At 41.4% G+C, this 20,926-nt stretch overlaps 1 protein-coding gene across 1 annotated transcript in view; it reads left to right on the forward strand.

Moving 5' to 3' along the window:
• Positions 1-20,926, forward strand: part of MAP3K5 (mitogen-activated protein kinase kinase kinase 5) — a 155,280-nt gene that overhangs the window by 55,277 nt on the left and 79,077 nt on the right. Inside the window, exons 2-3 of the mRNA XM_089530296.1 lie at positions 13,213-13,352; positions 15,557-15,580. Coding sequence (XP_089386422.1) covers positions 13,213-13,352; positions 15,557-15,580 — 164 coding nt within the window. The remainder of the gene's footprint in view (positions 1-13,212; positions 13,353-15,556; positions 15,581-20,926) is intronic.

Raw genomic sequence — 20,926 nt, forward strand, 5'->3', positions numbered from 1 at the left:
GAATAAGGAAATGAGATCCTTATGGAGCAAACTCATTTTTTCTGACAAACACAGTCAGCAATAGTAACGTGCCACATAGCTTTATAATTTGATTTGTTATTTGAATTAAGAAAGACAATATTTGTTCACAAAACTGTGGTCCAGTACATACCTTGCATTGTGTCCAGGCTGGCGGCGGTGTTTTTTCCTGCAGAGGGAAGCCGCAGACGCCAAACTGCACAGTTTCCCTCCTCAGGAAAAAGAACCCACACCAGTTATGTTTGAGTCCATGGGGCATCGCCATTATGCTGCCACCAGTATGTGCTAAGGTGAGGGACTGTGTGGTTGCTGCGCAGTCCTTTAACCCTAGCACACCATAAGCATGCGTATAGCACCGTCTGTACCACGCCTATGATACCTGGGGATAACACAGCCACATCTATACCAAGGACCACTCTTTTTTAGTGTTCCTAGTGCATGGCCAACACATACCACGTTTGTGGCATTCTGATTGGTTACATATCATAATATCTTATGTATTTTTACATCATTGCACAGAGAGGGATTCGGAATGTGTGACACCCACAGCCAGTTGGATTAGGAGTCAGAAACCTATGTAGACTAACCTCCCAAGCTAACTTTACACCCACCTTTATTTCCCCATCAATCCAATCCAACACCCCCCCCCCCCCCCAATTTAACAGCTAATGGTAACTATGGTGATTATTTGAAGGCTGAGTAAACAAATTTATATTGAACAATAAATGTAATGCTGACTTAATCAGTTACAAATTCCATCTTAAATTACAATGTTAAGGTGTTTGAATTGTCATCCTTGCGCAGCAATGTACTGCTTGCATTGTCAAAGCACAGAGTTGTAAACTCCACTTAAAGGCTGCATCCGCACTGCAGAAATAATCCAGTTTGTCATCATTTTAACTGCTATGTCTCAGTGTTAAGAGAATGCTGGGAACTGTAGTCTATTGTGGCACCAGAGCGCTCTGACAGAGAAAGCCAAGTATCTCACAAAACTACAGTTCCCAGAATTCCATAGCACAGATCCCTGGCAGTTAAAGCAGTGTCAAAGACAGCCCTAGAGTTTCTTTTGTAATTTCACAAGGCTTCTTTAATATTGTAATCTTTAATTTTTCAAGTGTATTTGGTTTTGTGGCATAAACTCTATATTTAAAATAGCTTCATAAGAAGAAGCTGCTAGGGGTGTGTACAGTTGGCCCTCTGTATCCATGGAATCAACCATCCACAGTTTTAAAAAACAATCCAAAAAGGGGGCTTCATTTTGCTATTTTATACAAGGGGCAACATTTTATTTGACTAATATATATAATGTGACTTGAGCATCCACAAATTTTGATATCCATGAGGGGTCCTGGAAACATACCCCAGCAGATACGAAAGGCCCACTACATTTTTTAAGGACGCCCTGTATTTTTGAATCTTTTGTACTATTTAAAAGCTTAATGTATTAGTGTTTTTCCCCCCATCGTAACATCCTTGCAAAGTTGCTTTAAGAAAAGTAGTTATGGGCCCGTACAGACAGCCACAATAAAGCTGCTTCGGGTCACTTTGGAGTTATGTTGTTTAAATGACACACGCATCCTAAGAGGCCAGAAGCTGCACCATAGCCGTACTCAAGTCCTTAGGACTGGAGTGTGGCTTTGGCGTGGCGTCTGGACTCTTAGGACGCATGCATCATTTAAACAGCATACCTCCAAAGTGACCTGAAGTAGCTTTATTTTGGCCTGTCTGTACAGGCCCTATGGGGCTCATTTAAAAGCTCCAAAAACAATTAATTAATGTCACAAACCACCATGCTGCTTATTGTACTACTTCTCTCTCTCTCTCTCTCTCTAAGAATAGAATTGATGAGCAATGAGCATGGTGTAAAACTTGCAACATTCTGCTCAAAATGCTTAAAATGCTTTTGTAAAGGATAAAGTACACTACATACACACAAAAGCATCTCACACATGCATATTTTGCATCCCACTTATGTTGCTTTTGAAATATGGTTTTCATGACAAATAAAAGTAATTTGCAGCTATATTACATATACGTTGTTACTTCCAAGGTTTATCAGTGTGTCGTTTGGTGTGGCCTTATCTAAATGCAGGGGGCAACAGCAGGCAATAGTACTGTGAATAGCACTTAGATAGATGTAGGCACTCCTTTTAAACTGCTAACATGAATTTAGCATTTCTTACAGGGTATTGTAAGAAATGGCATTGACAGGGGAAGCGTGTCCCTGTTGGTGCTCTTGGACATCTCAGCGGCTTTCGATACCATAGACCATGGTATCCTTCTGGGGCGCCTGGCTGAGGTGGGAATCGGGGGCACTGCGCTCCAGTGGTTCCGCTCCTACCTCTCTGGGAGGTCCCAGATGGTGCAGCTGGGAGACGTGTGCTCCGATGAGAGGGCCCTTAAAACTGGGGTCCCTCAAGGAGCCATTCTGTCCCCCATGCTATTTAACATTTACATGAAACTGCTGGGAGAGATCATCCGGAGACATGGGGCGCGGGGTTATCAGTACGCTGATGACACCCAAATCATTTTCTCTATGTCTCCGACTGATGCAGTGACCGGGGATGGCGTCTCTCCTCTCGTGGCCTGTCTGGAGTCAGTAATGGGCTGGATGAGGGAAAACCGACTCAAGCTTAATCCAGAGAAAACGGAGGTACTAGTGATAGGTTCCCCTGGTCCAGGAATGGCGGTGGTTCCACCTGTCCTGAATGGGGTCACGCTCCCCGTGAAGGACTCCGTGCGCAGTCTGGGGGTGCTTCTTGACTCTTCCCTTCACCTGACTGCTCAGGTGAATGCGACGGTCAAGAGTACCTGTTATCAGCTTCGGCTGATTCGCCAGCTGCGCCCATACCTGGCTCAGAGGGACCTTGAAACTGTTGTACATGCTCTGGTAACTTCGAGACTGGATTTCTGTAATGTACTCTACATGGGGCAACCCTTATACCAAACTCGGAAGCTGCAACTGGTGCAGAACATGGCAGCGCGGCTGGTCACTGGTGCTCCCAGGACCAGCCATATAACACCCGTGCTTAAAGATCTCCATTGGCTGCCCATTCGCTTCCGAGCGCAATATAAGGCGTTGGTTATTACCTATAAAGCCCTAAATGGCCTGGGCCCAGGATTCCTGAAGGACCGCCTCTCCCCGTACATTCCGCCTCGCACCCTCAGAACATCTGGGCAGCAACTCCTGAAGGTGCCTGGGGCTAGGTTGGCTGCTACTGCCAGAAGATCCTTTTCCACAGCTGCCCCAGCCCTCTGGAATACGCTGCCCACGGAGCTCCGCTCATCTACCACCCTGGCCCAATTTAGGAAGGGCCTAAAAACCTTCCTATTTAATCAGGCATTCCCCGACTAAACATCCTGTGGGCCTCCCTCCTCTCTCGTGGCCGTGAGGTTGGGCTAAGGGGTTTTTTATTGTTTTTAAGGATTGTTACTGTCAATTGTATGTTTTTAATCTTGTATCTTGTTTGCGCTTCGGTGCATTTTGTTAGCCGCCCTGATCATTTGGAAGGGCGGGGTACAAATAAAAATTTTATTATTATTTATTATTGTGGGAAATTTAAATGGAAGCTAAGCAGCAGAAAGGGAGAAAAGAGAGCAATGGGTCTTACTGGAGACGCTGGAACTATTGTCTTGTCCTTCACACCATTCTGGTAGAATTTAAGAGTTGTTTATGAAATCTTCTGCTGGGCTTTTATTTGCAAGGCTGTATAACAAAGAAGGTCATGGTGCTATCTCTTAAGATGGTATAGAGACCTATGAACACCCAGTGATCACAGTGGGATTTACTTTCATGTAAGGAAGCATGAGATTGCCCTGCTGGTTTTTATAGTGAAATCTTAACTCAGTCTTAGAACCAGAGTGTGGAAAGTTATTTTTAAGAAGAATGAAAATACTGATGCAGTGAAGCCAACCATCCATATGTGAGCAATGGTGAGATGGTGTTGTGGAACACATTTCTTAGAAGTGACTTTTTAGCCACTGTTTGGAGGTGTGGTCCCTTGCCTGAAAGTAAAGGTAAATAATAGGATTTATTTATATACCGCCCAATCACTGGGAATCCGAGCGGTTTACAACAGAGGGGATAATAGACGATAAAGGTAAAGGTAGTCCCTTGACATTCAGTCTAGTCGTAACTGATTGTAGGGGGCGGTACTCTGTTACTAAGCTGAAGAGCCAGAGTTGTCCAAGGATTACTCTGGTGGCTATGTGGCATGACTTCACAGAACACCGTTACCTTCCCACCTAAGTGGTATCTATTTATCTACTTGCATTTGCACACTTTCGAACTGCTAGGTTGGCTGAAGCTGGGACTTGTGATAGGAGCTCACCCCATCATGCAGCACTCAGGCCTTGAACTGCCAACCTTCCGATCTTTCAGTCGTCAGAATTGGCATCTTAACCTCTAAGCCACCGCATCCCTTGCTCAGTTTCCCCAGCAGATTAGATAAGCAGACAAGCTGTACATTGGCAAGGGGGTATAGAGCTCTTGGAGCAGATAGGAACAGAGTTGTTCTCCAATCTAGTTTTGTTGTTAGCTGCCTTACAGTCAGTCTTGACATACGTTGACCCTGTGAATGACACATCTCCAAGCCCCCCATCCTCTGTCTCTCTGCTCGGGTCCTGCAGGCCCATGGTCTCCCTCAGTATATCCGCCTGGCATGAGATCTTCCTCTCTTTCTATTGCCCTCTATCTTCCCTAGCATTATTGTCATTTCTAATGAGTCATGCCTTCTCATGATGTGGCTGAAGTATGACAGCCTCAATTTAGTCATCTTGACTTCCAGGGAGAGTTCGGGCTTGATTTGTTCTAGGACCCAAATGTTTGTCTGTTTGGCCAACCATGGTATCCTCAATACTCTTCTCCAGTAATACATCTCAATAATACATCATTCAGTGTGCTGCATTATTATCCCATGTGAATCACGGGTCCCTGTCACATTTATCAATCATATTGTACTGTTTAGGTGTTCATTACTAGGGCTGCAATCTGATTAAGCAAATTGTAATTGATTAATTATGACAATCATATTTGCATTTTTGAACAAGCAATATACTGCCTTTTCTTTTTTGTTTAATGTTAATTGCCTATTGGTTTTATTGTCTCATTTGTTTTTGGTGATGACCTTGGAGGTCTTTAAGCAGAGGCTAGATGGCCATCTGTCGGGAATGCTTTGATTTGGATTTCCTGCATGGCAGGGGGTTGGATTGGATGGCCCGTGCGGTCTCTTCCAACTCTATGATTCTATGATTTTTATGGTTTTCTTGTTCACCGTGTTTTTAGGGGTGTTGTTAGCTGCTTTGAGCTAATTTCTGCTCACATATCACTCAGCAACAAAGAAGGGAAAATGCTGTTCACTAATTATCCCTCCCCCTGTTGACCCACTGCAGCCTTCCAATATACAGTCAGCCTTTCCCATAGGTGGGCTTGCCTTCCGTGGCTTTGAGCTTATGTGAAAGGCAAGCCCCGGCAAAAGTAATGGGGCGCGTACCCATGCTGCCATGAGCATGCACTGCTGTGAGCACATGCCCCATTATTTTCTCTGGGGCTTGAGCATACACTCTTTTCCCCATACGCCGCGGTGTGTGTGTTTCAGAACGGATCCCTTACATATGAGGAGGGCAGATTGTATTACCGAAGGCCCCCCAGAGAGAGCAAGACAGAGGGCCAAAGGCAGAGTCAGGAATTGGTGAAAATTGCCTTCTTCCTCATTACACTAATGGAAGTATTCTGCTGAAACCCCTGAATATGTCTCTGTTTGAAATACCCTGAATATGTTCCTTGGATTTGAAGATACCAAATGTTGCTACATCAGGGGGAACTTTAAGAAGATGGGAGTTAATAGACTGGGAGTTAATGGACTCTTTGTGTTTTTTACTTCCAGCAAAGGTAAAACTCTTCCATTTGCACTACAATTGGCATGTTTTACCTGTAGAGCACCTAAACAGTTTTACAGATGTAACAGCAAAGGGACTTCTTGAGAAATTGAGTTTTCTCTGCCTATGAAAGGAACAGTTAGCTTCGCACAGGACAGGAACAACCTGGATCTCAAGGGAAGTTACTTTTTTTTGGCTAATGGAACTGAAATGTTATTACCTGTCTTTTACCATCCTTTGTGCCTGGTGCCCACACGGCCAACAAAGGAAGTGGCCTCTGACTGTATTCTAGACCAACATAGCTGATAAACAGAAACCTCATCTGTTACAAAATGTAGGCCTGTGACTCTACCATTGTCACTTTTCTTCTCCAGTATGACTTTAAAACATCTTTTGACTGATGAAGTAGCCAGCAGAGCCTCCAAAGCTTGCATGACATATTTTATGCTGGGCGGGGGGGGGGGGGGACTGCTCCTTTTGTGAATTTTGTATTTTGTTGTATTTTGCATGGTCAGCCTGGTTACCCTCAAATATGTCTGCTGGATTAGTTAACTTTCTTTGAACAGAAGGCATCCCACTGTTGATGGGAGGAAATTGTAGATCCATTACATTGTCGCCACAATAGTACAATGACACAGTCTATTTCCTTATCAATAGATATAGCTTGATAGAGATATATTGATGTATTGATCTTAACTGATAGCTAGTTAGTTGACTGATAGTCAACATAAGCTGTGACTAATAGTCAACTAATTGACTAGTCAGATAATCAACTAGTCTGTTGATTAATCCCTTAAACCTTTTCAAATAAGTATTTAATTGCACCACTCATTCATATTCCAGTTCTCTTTACTTCCTAGTGATGAATTATCAGTGGAAAGATCTTATTAATTTGTAGATAGAAATAGTGCTGATGACACAATATGTTTTTAATTTTAACAGCCCCCCCATGCAAAAAAAATCTTAATTGCTTACCAGATTCTGAAAAAGACAGTTTGCTTCACAATTTGTTTTACAGCCAATTGATTCTTCTTTTTTTCTTTTTTCTGCCATTAAAAAAATTAGCACGTTTTCTCAGAAAAATCAACATGTTTTACAGAAGGCGTAGGAGAAGAATGTGCCTTGGGTGAGAAAAGCACGTGGTGTTTTCATGAGGAAAGACAGATCTTGGGTTGCCTTTATGATTCTGTAGGAGTAGAAGGATGCTTGTTTTAGTAAGAGCTGTGTTGCTAAGGAGAATTATGTTACTGAAGATTATGCGGTAGAAGTTCAGGGGGAAGGTAGCTTCATGGCTGATTAACATAAGGTGAGAGAATATAATTTTCACTGAAAAGAGCATAATATGGGTATGGCTGCACACAGAAACTGAGGCGAACTCTTACATAATTCAGTGGATTTGTTAGAATGTGGTAAGCTGACAAGAGTGGGGTATCCCAATTTCTTATGCACTTAGAAATTGCAGAACTCTGCATAGTCATATGCAAAGCTAGTGAAGCTACTGGAGGAGGTGATTTGGAGTGGGGTGCCATCAGTATGCTGGTGACACTGAGCTCTACTCCTTATCGTCAGAGGTACATAGGGTTGTGCAGGTACTGGGCCAGTATTTTGATGTTATAATGGACTAGGTGAAGGGCAATAAACTGAAGCTGAATCTTGATAAGATGGAGGTTCTGTGGATTGATGATTCGCAGTTCCTGAAATTGGGTAAATCATGTGTCCTGGGGTTGCACTCCCCTGGAAGAAGCAGGTGTGCATTTTGGGAATACTCTTAGATCCATGTTTGTCACTGGACGCACAATTGGACTCTATGGCTCACCATTTTTGGTGCCAGCTTCAACTGGTCTGTCATCTGTGGTCTTTCCAGGACAGAGACAACTTGGCAACAATAGTCCATACTCTGCTAACTTCCTGATTATATTGCTGCAATACACTCTCCATGGAGCTGCCCTTAAAAACAACTCAGAAACCATGGCAAGTGAAAAATGCAGCAGCTGTCAAGTCATACAAAAATAATATAATGCCAATCTTAAAGGAATTGCATTGGCACCAATACACTTCTTGTCTGAACTCAAAAGTGCTAGTAATGACAATCAAAGCCCTACAGAGCTTGAGACCTCATTACTTGAAGGAATGCTGCTCCCTATATATTTTTGCCCAAGAACTGAAATCTGCTGGATGGGCCCTCTTCTGTGTCCCATCAGTTAGAGCGATACACTGTGGAAGGATGCAGGAAAGGTCTTTCTCTGCTATGGCATCCCAATTATGGAATGCCCTCATCAACTAACGTTGTTGCCATTCCAGCATCAAGTAAAAATGTGATCATTCATTGAAGCCTTTGGAGCCTAATTAATTTTACACAAACCTTCACATGTGCATGCTTTTAAATAGTTTTAAACTATTTTAACCAGTTGTAATCTGTCATTTTAAGATTATTAAATTTTTCAATATATATTTAACCTTTTAAAATCATTTTGTTCTTTACACTAGGAACTTTATCACACAGGGGAAATCAGGAGAAAACGGGGATTTGAAAAGGCATTTTCCCGGGACATTTGCATGATCACTGGAAAGATTTTCCCACACATTCCACTTAGAGAGGACTTATCCCAGCAAGAACCAAGAATGCTCCAGAAACAATTCATTCATGGGATTCTTCTTGGGATAAGTCCTCTCTAATCGCAACGTCATGGGAATGTCCCAGGAAAATGCCTTTTTAAACCCCTGATTTTTATTGTGTGATACGTTAAATTAGTCAGGTTTGATTTTTTTGCATACAGCTTTGAGATCTTTAGATAGTGGATGATAGGTAGGTAGGTAGGTCAATAGATAGATAGACAGACAGACAGATCTAAGTGTTTTTCACTTTGCCCTACCCAGTCCATATGATTGTGTTTATGTGCCTTCAGGTCAATTCCCACTTATGGCAAGTGAATGATAGGGTTTTCATGACAAGGTTTATTGAGAGGAAGTCTGCCTTTGCTTTCCTCTGAAGGTAACCTCTACAGCACTTGCTTTTCCTGGCAGTCTGCCTTCCCAGTACTACCTAGACCTGGCTGTGCTTAGCTTCCATGATCAGACAGGATCTGTTTTTTTCAGGTATTTAGGCTTGATGTGTATAATACACAGCTTTATATCACACATTTTAGTCTCACTACAGTTCATTTTAAAGCACTCCTTCAACACTGCTGTAGCTTCTTTGTCAGCATCTGGGCTTGCCTTTGCATGATTTGTACTGAGAAACATCCAGACATAAAATAAGCAAAGCAAAACAAGATCTCAAGAAAACAGCATGTAAATGTTGTGACTGAATTAATTTAGACAGGTGCTGATTAAGAGAAGGGGTATATGATGAAAGCCTCATATTTTAAATATCACATATGTTGTTATGATTTTGTTTCACACTTTGTTGGAAGTGGATTAAAGAAAGTTAAGGGTTTTATGTCCCTTGCGATTTGACATATTCATCTTTTTATCCACAGTTTCCCACATTCACTGATTCAGCCATCCAGAGACAGACAGCATCCTTTGGCAATAACCTCTGCCACAAGAGAGAAGGAACATTTTTGTTTTAATGGCATCTAAACTCCTGTGTCATATTGCCTGTGGGGAACTTTATAGTACAGTACAGTTAAAAGGAGAGGAACAGAACGGTCTCTGAAAATTATGCTACAACTAGACCTGCCATTTGGTTAGGCCTGTGCATGTAGCATATTGGCTAGTTTGTTGCTATGAAGAATTTCAAGTTATTAGGTATCAAATATGGGAATAAATTTTTGGTGTGTATTTGTCTGTACTGTTAATAAAGTACTTACACTATTAATTGCAGAAATCTGTAGATTAGCTATCTGATCAGATACTGACATCTGTGGATCATGAATTTGCTACCTTTCAGAAAACTTTGCAATTTACATATCAAAATTCCTAACTATTATTATTATTATATTTATATAGCACTGTAGATTAACAATAATCATGCATTATAAATATGAAATCTAGAATATTATTTTGGCTGTGAAAACATTATGTTTTCTTAGCCCTTGATATTATTCTTGCTATATCCCTTGCAATTGCCGCTTAGGTAGATGGTGTAAGTGATCAGATCATGAAATAGATTTTAAGATGATTAAAGAATTCCAGAAAACAGGTTTTGAATGGTCTGTTTTTCCAGGCTTTTTAGTTAATAGAGGTTGTTGGTTTTTTTAATTGATGGCAGTAGAGAAAACATTCCAGATCTGTCAGATGACTATTTGTGTGAAGCCCATAAGAAAATCCTCTGGAAAGGAACAATGAAATCCAAAATCCCTGGTTGAAAGATCATCAGACTTCCTAAAGATGGCATACAGGTTGCACTGAAAGGCTGCTTAACTCTGCTGCTGATCTTACCCTGCAATGTGAAGCTTTAGGGAGAGTTTGGGTGTATTTGTGGAGGAGGAGGTGGTGGTCAAAAAGCCTAATCTGCACTGTAGGAGTTCAGCCTGTCTGTCACAGAATTTTCCATAGTTCTCAATGGTCTGTAGTAGAGCCACTGATGCAGAAAGGCATTGAAAATGATTTGACTCTATATAGAATCATAGAATTGTAGAGTTGGAAGAGACTAGAAGGGCCATCTTGTCCATGTGCCATGCAGGAACTCTCAATCAAAGCATCCCCGACAGATGGCCATCCAGCCTCTGCTTAAAGACCTTCAAAGAAGGAGACTCCACTACACTCCGAGGGAGTTTATTCCACTGTCAAACAGCCCTTACTGTCAGGAAGTTCCTCCTAATGTTGAGGTGGAACCTCTTTTCCTGTAGCTTGCATCTATTATTCCGGGTTCTGTTCTCTGGGGCAGCAAAAAACAAGCTTGCTCCTTCTGCAATATGACATCCCTTCAAATATTTAAACAGGGCTATCATATCGCCTCTTAACCTTCTTTTTCTCCAGGCTAAACATCCCCAGCTCCCTAAGTCGTTCCTCATAGGATATGGTTTCCAGACCCTTCACCATTTTACTCGCCCTCCTTTGGACACACTCCAGTTTCTCAATGTCCTTTTTGAATTATGGTGACCAGAACTGGACACAATATTCCAAGTGGGGCCTGACCAAAGCAGAAAATAGTGGCATTATTACTTTTCTTGATCTAGACACTATACTTCTATTGATGCAGCCTAAAATTGCATTGGCCTTTTTAGCTGCTGCATCACACTGTTGACTCATGTTCAATTTGTGGTCTACTTGGACTCCTAAATCCCTTTCACATGTAGTTTCATTCAGCCAGGTGTCCCCCATCCTGTATCTGTGCATTTTATTTTTCCACCCTAAGTACAGTACCTTACATTTCTCTGTGTTGAATTTCATTTTGTTAGCTTTGGCCCAGTTTTCTAGTCTATTATGGTCATTTTGAATTTTTATTCTCTCCTCTGAAGTATTAGCTATTTCTCCTAATTTGGTGTCATCTGCAAATTTGATGAGTATGCCCCCAATTCTGTCCTCCAAGTCATTGATAAAGATGTTGAATAACACTGGGCCCAGGACAGACCCCTGTGGGACCCCACTGGTCACTTTTCTCTAGGATGAAAAGGAGCCATTGTTGAGCGCCCTTTGTGTTCGGCTGGTCAACCAATTACAAATCCATGTAACAATTACCTTGTCTAGCCCACATTTTACAAGTTTGTTTGCAAGAATGTCATGGGAAACCTTGTCAAAGGCCTTACTGAAATCAAGATATACTATATCCACAGCATTCCCTTCATCTACCAAGCTGGTAATTTTATCAAAGAAAGAGATCAAGCCCTAAATGGCTTGGGTCCAAACTATCTCCGGGACCGCCTTCTCCCCTACAATCCTCCCCGCGCACTCCGCTCCTCTGGGAGAGGCCTACTTCAGCCACAAAAATCTAGGCTCTCTCGGCTACCTCCCAGAGGGCATTTTCCATCGTCGCCCCCCGACTGTGGAACGGCCTGCCGGATGAGATCCGTCTGCTTACATCCTTAGACAGCTTTAAAAAGGCTGTTAAGACGGATCTCTTCTGGCAGGCCTTTCCAGAATAGCCAACCCGGCCTCAGGAAACTCCCATAAAGAGATACTGCTGCTCCCATTGAAAACTGTTGTATTGATTATTGTTCTGTTGTATTGTCTTGTTGTTTGACCCTTCGGTCAGTTTTAACATGTATGGTTTTAATTCTTTGTTAGATTCAATACCTTTTTAAGGGGGGGGAGGGTACCAGGAATTTGATATGTTGTATATTTTTAACTTGTTAGCTGCCCCGATTGTTCTCAGAGGGGCAGGTTACAAATAAATTTATTATTATTATTATTATTATTAGATCAGATTTGTCTGGCATGACTTGTTTCTCTGAAACCCATGTTGACTTCTTGTGATTATGGAATTGCTATCTAGATGTTCTCAGGCCCGAGTTACTTGAGGGAACGAACGCCTCTCCTTACACAATCCGCCCCGCACCCTTAGAACAATGGGGAAATTGCTACTCGAACACCCTAAGGTGAGACTGGCAACAACCCATCAAAGAGCTTATACAGCGATAGCGCCTACTCTTTGGAAGGCACTCCCGGAAGAGATCCGCTTTAGCGGTACACTGGAAGCCTTTAAAAAGGCATTGAAAACCTATCTCTTCCAGCAAGCATACCCTCCCGACTGTCTGTAGAGAATGTATTCCCCAATTAGATTAAGATACGTTGATAGTTTATAGTTGTTTTTAGATAATCCTATTGAATAGTTGTAATTCTAATTGAATGTTTTTAATTGTTTTTATATTGTATTATGACATATGTCATAGTTTTAGTAGATGTGAACCGCTTTGATCTCGAGGGAAAGCGGTATAAAAATAAACAGTTTATTATTATTATTGTTATTATTATTATTATTAATGATCTGCTCTAGAATCTTTCCTATATGTAAGGTCTATTTCAAAGACTGACCCATTAAACACAGAATTGTAGACTGGAAGAGTTGGTATAAAGTCAGTGTTGGGTTTGCTACAAAGAACATCGACTATCAGAGGATTATGTACTCAATGTTCCTTTTTTTCCATTCACTATTTTAAAAGGGGAAATCCCTTCCCTTCCACAGTCTAAAGCACCATCTTTATGAACAAAAGCAGTATAGATACTGTCTTCCTGTTGCAGAAGTTTTACAAGAGCTACTTTGGCATTAGTCAGTGGTGCTTGGAACTGGCTTCTTTAATAATTTCTCTCTTCCATTGTACCAGCTGTCTTTGATGGATATGCAGAAAATTCAACAAGTCAATTGAAAGTTTATTTTGAGCACCAAGGTTTAACAGTAGATCTGACAAGTATGTGTTTTGCTCTTTCTTGTAGATATTGCAGTGGTGGAAATGAGTGATGCTTTCCGTCAGCCCTCCCTGTTTTATCATCTAGGAGTCCGAGAGAGCTTCAGCATGGCCAACAACATAATTCTCTACTGTGATACAAATGCAGACTCTCTACAGTCATTGAAGGTAACAGATGCCTTCATAGAATGAAAAAGGGATCAGTGTGTGGGCTGAGGGAGGGTTTCCTGGGGATCATTCAGAGAAATGGATGATTGCATTGTGGTAAAGATCTCCATGCCCACACAGTTCTCAGTATTATCTGTCATCATGGTGTCCTAGTAGCTGGTAAAGGTTTCAAAAATTCATTCTGAAGGAGGTGCTGGTAGTAAAACAAACTCAGAGACCAAAGCAATTTAAGTATCATTATGAAAAAAAAACCTGCCCTTCCCAAAGCCCTGCCTAATGTAGTCTCTTTGAACCTCAGGGAAAATCCCCTTTAACTAGATTTTGACCACAAAAGCATTTCTGTAATAAAAGCTTAACTACATGATGGACCAGAGTACATGTTACAAGTAAAAATTCAGTCCTATTTATATTATTTTTTGTTATATTTAAAGCCTGCTTCCGCTTCCCTCCCCTATGACCTCTCCTCTCCATTTTTATCCTCACAACAACCATGTGAAGTGGGTTATATTGAGATATAGTGATCAGTCTATGTTGTTGTTGTTGTTTACTTTCAAGTCATTTCTGACTTATTGTGACCTTAAGACAACCCTATCACCTATCATGGGGTTTTGTTGGCAAGATTCAGATGAGGCTTGTCATTCATTGCCTTCCCCTGAGGCTGAGAGCATATGATTTGCTCAAGGTCACCCAATGGGTTTCATGGCCGAGCCAGAAATCAAACCCTGCTCTCCAGAGTCACAGTCCAGCACAAGCCACTATACCATGTTGGCTCTCTTTGAATTTATATTAAATGAACTTTTGGTGGGGAAAAAGCTGTCACTTTCCAGCAAGTGCCTTGAGCACTTGAGTCTCACCTCTTTTTGCGCCCACTGATCCCTTGGTGCTCTTCTGAATCGTAAACATGCAAAAGATGGTAGAGAAGCAGTGGACTCACAAAAAGATGCAGAACATAATGCGAGATGAAAACTTGATGAATATGAACTTTCCAATAATTATATCTTTAATATAGTCCTAAAACATTGTCTTAGGGGTGAAGGAGACTGCCCCTTTGAGCGCCTTCAGAGTGTGGTGTTTTGATGCCACATGCTCTGAAGCCATCCAGAAGCTGGCTTCGCTTCGTCCAGTTGCTCAAAAATAGTCTGGCTTCCGGGTGCTCCAGCAATGCAGTGTTTACACACCACAGGAGCTCTGTAAAGCCGCAGTGGTGTGGGAAAAGCCACCTTTTTGCCAGCACGAAAAGGAGCAGCAATTTGCCCCTTCTTTTTGTACCAGAAAAAAGGTAGATTGGGGCCACGGCATGCAGTTGCTGCAGCTCTAATCTGGTTTTCTTCAAGCCGCCCCTTCGGAGTGGTCTGTTCAGCTCCTTAGGTAAGAATTGTCTCAGGTATGAAGAGTTGCTCCATTAGGAATATGTATTTCACCTCCTCCCTTTACAGTAAATTTATATTTCTGTCCATGGCATGTCAATCTGTGAACCATGTGGGGAAAGAAATCAATGCTGGAACAATAACACAATGTTTGTCTGCCAGCTCTGTAAGGAAAAATGCCAGCATACATAATAGAAATGGATATGCAAATGGTTTGTTAGTAAATTACGAGCTCTTTATGTGTTCACATCAGTTCACATTTGTTGTGTGCCTTAAAGTAGTTTCTGACTTACGGCAATCCTATCGCAGGTTTTTCTTGGCAAGATGTGGTCAGAGAGGATTTGTCTTTGCATTCCTCTGAGGCTGAGAGAGTGTAACTTGCCAAAGGTCATACAGTAGGTTTCCATGGCTGAACAGGGATTCAAATCCTGGTTTCCAGAGTTGTAGTCCAATACTCAAAACATTATTTGTATTTACGGTTGCTACTCTTTTCTTCTTCCTTCTGTTGTTCCTTTGGCTTTATTCCAGCACTTTTAATAACAAACTGTCATGAATAAGAAACATTTAGCTTTTCCTATTACTTTATCTCCATGCACAAAAAGGCTTTGCCTACTTAATTTTTGTGACCCAGACTTCTTTTAAAACCACAGGAGAAAGTCCAGTAAATGTACAGTAACTCCATCCTTTGCATTCAGGAAACAACATCATACCCTCCATCTCCTTATCTCTTGCCAAAAGAAATCAGTAAAAGAAACATAAAATTTTAAGGTTATACATATTTATTAAGTATAAATGCATGCATAAGTTATTTAAGACTGGTTATCTTTTTCTTTTTAGGAAATTATTTGTCAGAAGAATAATGTAAGTATATATTTTTAGTTATGCAGAAATGTTTGTTACATATGGATTTCTGTCTTCTGTGCAACTATTAAAGGCACAGCAGCCGTGTTCCATTTTTCATGTGCCTCTGTAAACAAGAGTAAAGGTATACATCTGCCTTTTACAATATGTGTCCACTTGATTGTCAGTAAAATCGATTCAGAAAATAACTTCACACACAGCTGTTTATGGCACACAAAGCCTAAAGTGTCTCTTGAGTCTTATCAAGATTCAAGAATGAGCTTTGGGGGAGCTGGATGGGCTGCAGCCAAGTTGTCATGATGTATGTGCCAACAGTCTTTCTAAATTGACAAAAACTGCAAAAAGGAGGGAATCACAGGATGCTGACCTATTCCTTGTCTTATTAGGAAAACTAATAAAGAACATGAACAATTTATTCATGACAACCAAATACAGGTTATAGCCATTAAATTACAAAAATAATTAAAACCCTTTAAAACTTCCACAGTCAATTAGTTCTATAACATACAGAGCAATATGTTTACACTAAAATTATAAAAATATTTCATACAAAAACATATCACAATTTTCCATACTCCATTCAAATGTTTACTGCAGATTCCCATGCAGGCCTTTAATTGTGTTAGCTAGACACAGTTTCCTTTCATGCTGTTCCAGCACTGTTCGGATTTATTAGCTATGATGAGTTTTTACTAGAATTATTAGTTATTAGTTTTCTCTTTTGGTTGACATTATAGTTACTACACTTTATATTTGGTATGTTCTCAAACATATGTCAAATGTTACTTGTGAACTTTCTCATGCGTACTTCTTTCATTTGCATTCATGTAAAGGAAATTCAGTAACGGAATTTATCAGGATTTTTTTCCTGTATTGTGTATTCGGTGGCTACACCAGAACACTGTATCAAGATCAGGAAATATGTTAGGAAGTGATTATGTTTTTGAAATGAGAAAAAAAGCCTCAGGACTTGTTTTTTTTATAGCACTTTAACTTGGGGTATTGACATTTTTTTTCTGTACCATCAAAATCATTGAAAAATGATTATGTGTTCAGAGAAACAAGTGAAATGATTATTTAATTTTGGGTGCCAGTCATAAAATCTTGGTGTTTGTTTGAGGTCTATCTCATCTATGGCGTTGCTTTTCAAGCCTTTTTGTCTTGAACTGCTCATGTTTTAGGAAGGCAGCCAACTTTTCATTAAATAATTTGTGCATCCTTCTAAGTACATACATATGGTTTATGCCTAATGCAACTAAAAAGTATATTTATTTTGTTTAATGTAATGTATTTTTATTATGATTTATATAATCCCTGAGGCAGCTAACAATAATAAAAATGCAGCATGTATGTATGTGTGTATTAAAGCATGCATTAATTCTTCATTTTTTGAGAGCTCCTTCATATTATCAGAGTTCCATTAAGTTTCCCTAGAGCAAACTTGTAAATGGTGATGGTCAGGATTGCAGGAAAACTATTGTCAGTCATTGTTTCTGGTACCCTATATTTTGTGAAAGACTGCCAAATTGGGAATTTTGTCTCTTTTTGATTTTATAATGTTCAATGTGGGAATTTTTAATGGTTTTTAATTTTTTATTGTAAAAATATTTAAGGTCTATTTTTAAAGCTGCCTTGGATCTCATCTTGGGAGTAAAGTGGCATATAAATGACATTCAATAAATAAATAGATACTGTATGCTGCAGGGTAACTAAATAAGTAGATTAAAGTTTGTAGTCGGAAACAGAAAAATAAGACTGTAGCATCTTAAAGAGATTCAGTGCTCCCCCTATACTTGATACCTCTTTTTAGGTCCAAAACACATGGGCAAAGTGACGCAGCTTCAGGCTGTGTTGAGGGCATGGCGTTTAGACTATGCACACTCTGAACGTAGCTGGAAGCCATACCAATGCTAGACCAAGCATAAAGAACGAGGTAAAAAAGGAGCGGATATAGCCTACTCTTTCCAGTGGCCCAGTTTAGGATTGTGGCAGCCGGGAATCAGGCCCGGGCCTGTGTGGTCACTGTGGTCCTAGCGTGATCAGGGCTGGCACGATCCTTTTGGCCTGTCTGCTTCGGGCCTAAGACAACTATATTATTATACAGCTGGCCCTTGGTATCCACTGGGTTAGGTTTCAAGACCCCACCGTGAATACCAAAATTGGTGGATGCTCAAGGACAATTAAATACAATAACATAGAAATGGTGCCCCTTATACAAAATTACAAAATCAACATTTGCTGTTTGGAATTTATACATTTTTAAAAAACATTTTCAAACTGTGGATGGTTGAATCTGTGGCTAAGTAATCCATGGTTACAGAGGGCTGATTGTAATTTTGGAAATGATCATGACTCAGGATTGAGGAACCCGTGGCTCTCCATTGTTGCTGGATTCCAACTCGCGTTACCCAGACACCATGACCAAGGATCAGCTGGAAGTGGGAATCCAGTAAAGTCTGGAAAACGGCACGCTCCCCACACTTACCCTAACTGGTGGATTTCAGTGCAAGGAAACATTCTACACTATCATCCTCAACTCACCTGGGGCCCTCTCATACTACACAATTATAGCACTATGATTCTACTTTAACTGCCTTGTTCATATGTTTTGGAATTCTGATTTTGGCAATTTAGAGAGTAGTAATTAGAATGTGAAGTCGAATGCTTTCATGGCCAGCATCCATGTTTTTTTGTGAGTTTTTTGGGCTATGTGGCCATGTTCTAGAAAATTTTCTTCCTGACTTTTCGCCAGCATCTGTGGCTGGCATCTTCATGTCATACAATAATGTATGACATGCTGGTGAAATGTCAGGAAGAAAATTTTCTAGAACATGGCCACATAGCCTGAAAAACCCACAAAAAAACAGTAATTAGAATTCTCAGCCAAAGGGCTCTAGTGTCTTCCTAAACTACAAACCTCAGGATTTCAAAGGCTATAGACATGGCAATTACAAAGTGGAGTTATAGTGCTATCGTTGCATAGTTTGAAAGGAGCCAAGTGGAATCTTTTGGAAACTAAGTAGGGTTGAGTTGGAGTCCAATCCAGCTAGTACAGTGTGCCCTTCACCAGATAAGAATCGATTCTCTCTTCTTTTCTTTTCTTTTCTTTTTTGGAATAGAAATAATTGAAACATTAATCTATTGCTAAAGTAATTATTTACTTTAGTGATTGATCGATTTTTCCATTATTTCTATTTGTTTTTTAATTATCTTTCTACCTCCTCCCGGCTCCCCCGTCCTTGCCCTGCAGCAGGTCTCTCTTTCTTCCATCCATCCTTCCTTCCTTCCTTCACCCTCTCCCCCTTCTTTTCCTTTCTTCCTGCTTACCTTCTCTCTTTCCTTCCCACCACTGCCGCTTCTCTGGAGCTGGTGGGGCGTCTGTCACTGCTGCTGCGCTGCCACTGCTTCTCTCGAGCTGGTGGGGCTTGCAGTGCTGCTGCCACACTGCTGCTGGTTCTCTGGAGTTGATGAGGTTTGCGGCGCTGCTGCCACGTTGGCCACCACTGAACAAGTGGCAGAGGCACAGCAGCAGCACCAGAAGCCCCGTCAGCTCTGGAGAAGTGGCGGCGGCAGGAAGGAAAGAGAGAAGGTGAGGAGTGGGAGAGGGAGGTGGAAGGGAGAAAGGGCGAAAGGAAAGAAGGGAAGGAAGGGGCAGAGGGGAGGGAAGGAAGAGAGAAAGAGAGCCACCTTCCTCCGGCTCCATCTAATGGGAACTACAAGCATTCCCAGAAAAAAAAAGCAATTCCACAAAAGGTCCCTTTTCATAGTGAGAACGAGGGATCTTTTGGGAATTGCTTAGAAAGTGGAGTGGATCGGATTATACCCCAAGTGGGAATGACCCCCTAGTACAGTGATAGTGAACCTATGGCACGCGTGCCAGAGGTGGCACTCAGAGCCCTCTCTGTGGGCACACATGCTATCGCCCTAGCAAAGAGTTTGCCAGAGTTTCTTACTAGAAAGCCAGAGGGATGTGGCACTTTGCAATAAATAATTGGGGTCCGGGTTGCAGTTTGGGCACTCGGTCTGTAAAAGGTTCTCCATCACTGCCCTAGTAGATCACAGTTGAGTCAGCAGTGTGATGTGGCAGCTACAAAGGCCAATGCAATTCTAGGCTGCATCAATAGAAGTATAGTGTCTAGATCAAGGGAAGTAATAGTGCCACTCTATTCTGCTTTGGTCAGGCCTCACCTAGAATACTGTGTCCAGTTCTGGGCACCAGAATTCAAAAAGGATGTTGAGAAGCTGGAGCATGTCCAGAGGAGGGTGACCAAAATGGTGAAGGGTCTGGAACGCATGCCCTACAAGGAAAGATTTAGGGAGCTGGGTATGTTTAGCCTGGAGAAGAGAAGCTTAACAGGTGATATAATAGCCTTGTTTAAATATTTGAAGGGTTGTCATATTGAAGATGGAGCATGATTGTTTTCTGCTGCTCCAGAGAATAGGACCCGGAATAAAGGATGCAAGCTCCAGGAAAAAGAGATTCCAGCTCAACATTAGGAGGAACTTCCTGACAGTGAGAGCTATTCGACAGTGGAACACTCTCCCTCACAGTGTGGTGGAAGCTCCTTCTTTGGTGGTCTTTAAACAGAGGCTGGATGGCCATCTGTCAGGAGTGCTTTGACTGTGAGTTCCTGCATGGCAGGGCTTGGACTGGCTGGCCCTTGTGGTCTCGTCCAACTCTATGATTCTATGAAATCCCTGGGGATCACATAGCACTCAGAGTTGACAATATTGGACTAGATAGACCAATGGGCTTGACTCAGTATAAAGCAGCTTCCTAGGTTTGTATGCATTGATGGGTTGAAAGATTTTTGAAGTTGCATTCTCATATCAGTCGAAAACCACAAAACATAATGCCTCTGCTGTTGTGTGACACTCTGGGTGTGTGTTAAGTTACTGTACCACAACACCCCACAACAGAAGGATACCCTGTGACCTGGGCCCCATTGTTACACACTGCTCCTGCTAGAAAAGTGAGTAAGCTCCACATGTTTGGGACAGGGCTGATTTATGGGGAAAACAGAATGCCAAGGTGGAAGCAGGAAGAAAGAACTTGGTATGGTTGACCTGATTCATGCTCTCCCAGTGGTGGCTTGTGAGTATATGGTTGTGATGATGTGTTCTCACTGTTAAGTAACCTGTGCTGAATGGCAAGCAAGAAGAAATAATAGCAATCATGGAGATAATCCATACTACATGTAAAGACTTCTTATAAGTCTGTAGATTGGCTTGCCTTGTGCATCAAAAGGATGCATAAAGCAAAACAACTACATATCTTAATTCAAGAAAATAGTTTTATAAAATGGAAAGTAATATAATACAGTGTTATCCTCTTCCATGTGGTCC

The sequence above is a fragment of the Sceloporus occidentalis genome, unplaced genomic scaffold (assembly GCF_023333645.1).
Source record: "Sceloporus occidentalis isolate IW3139 unplaced genomic scaffold, rSceOcc1.0.p SCAF_6, whole genome shotgun sequence".
Lineage (NCBI taxonomy): Eukaryota > Metazoa > Chordata > Lepidosauria > Squamata > Phrynosomatidae > Sceloporus > Sceloporus occidentalis.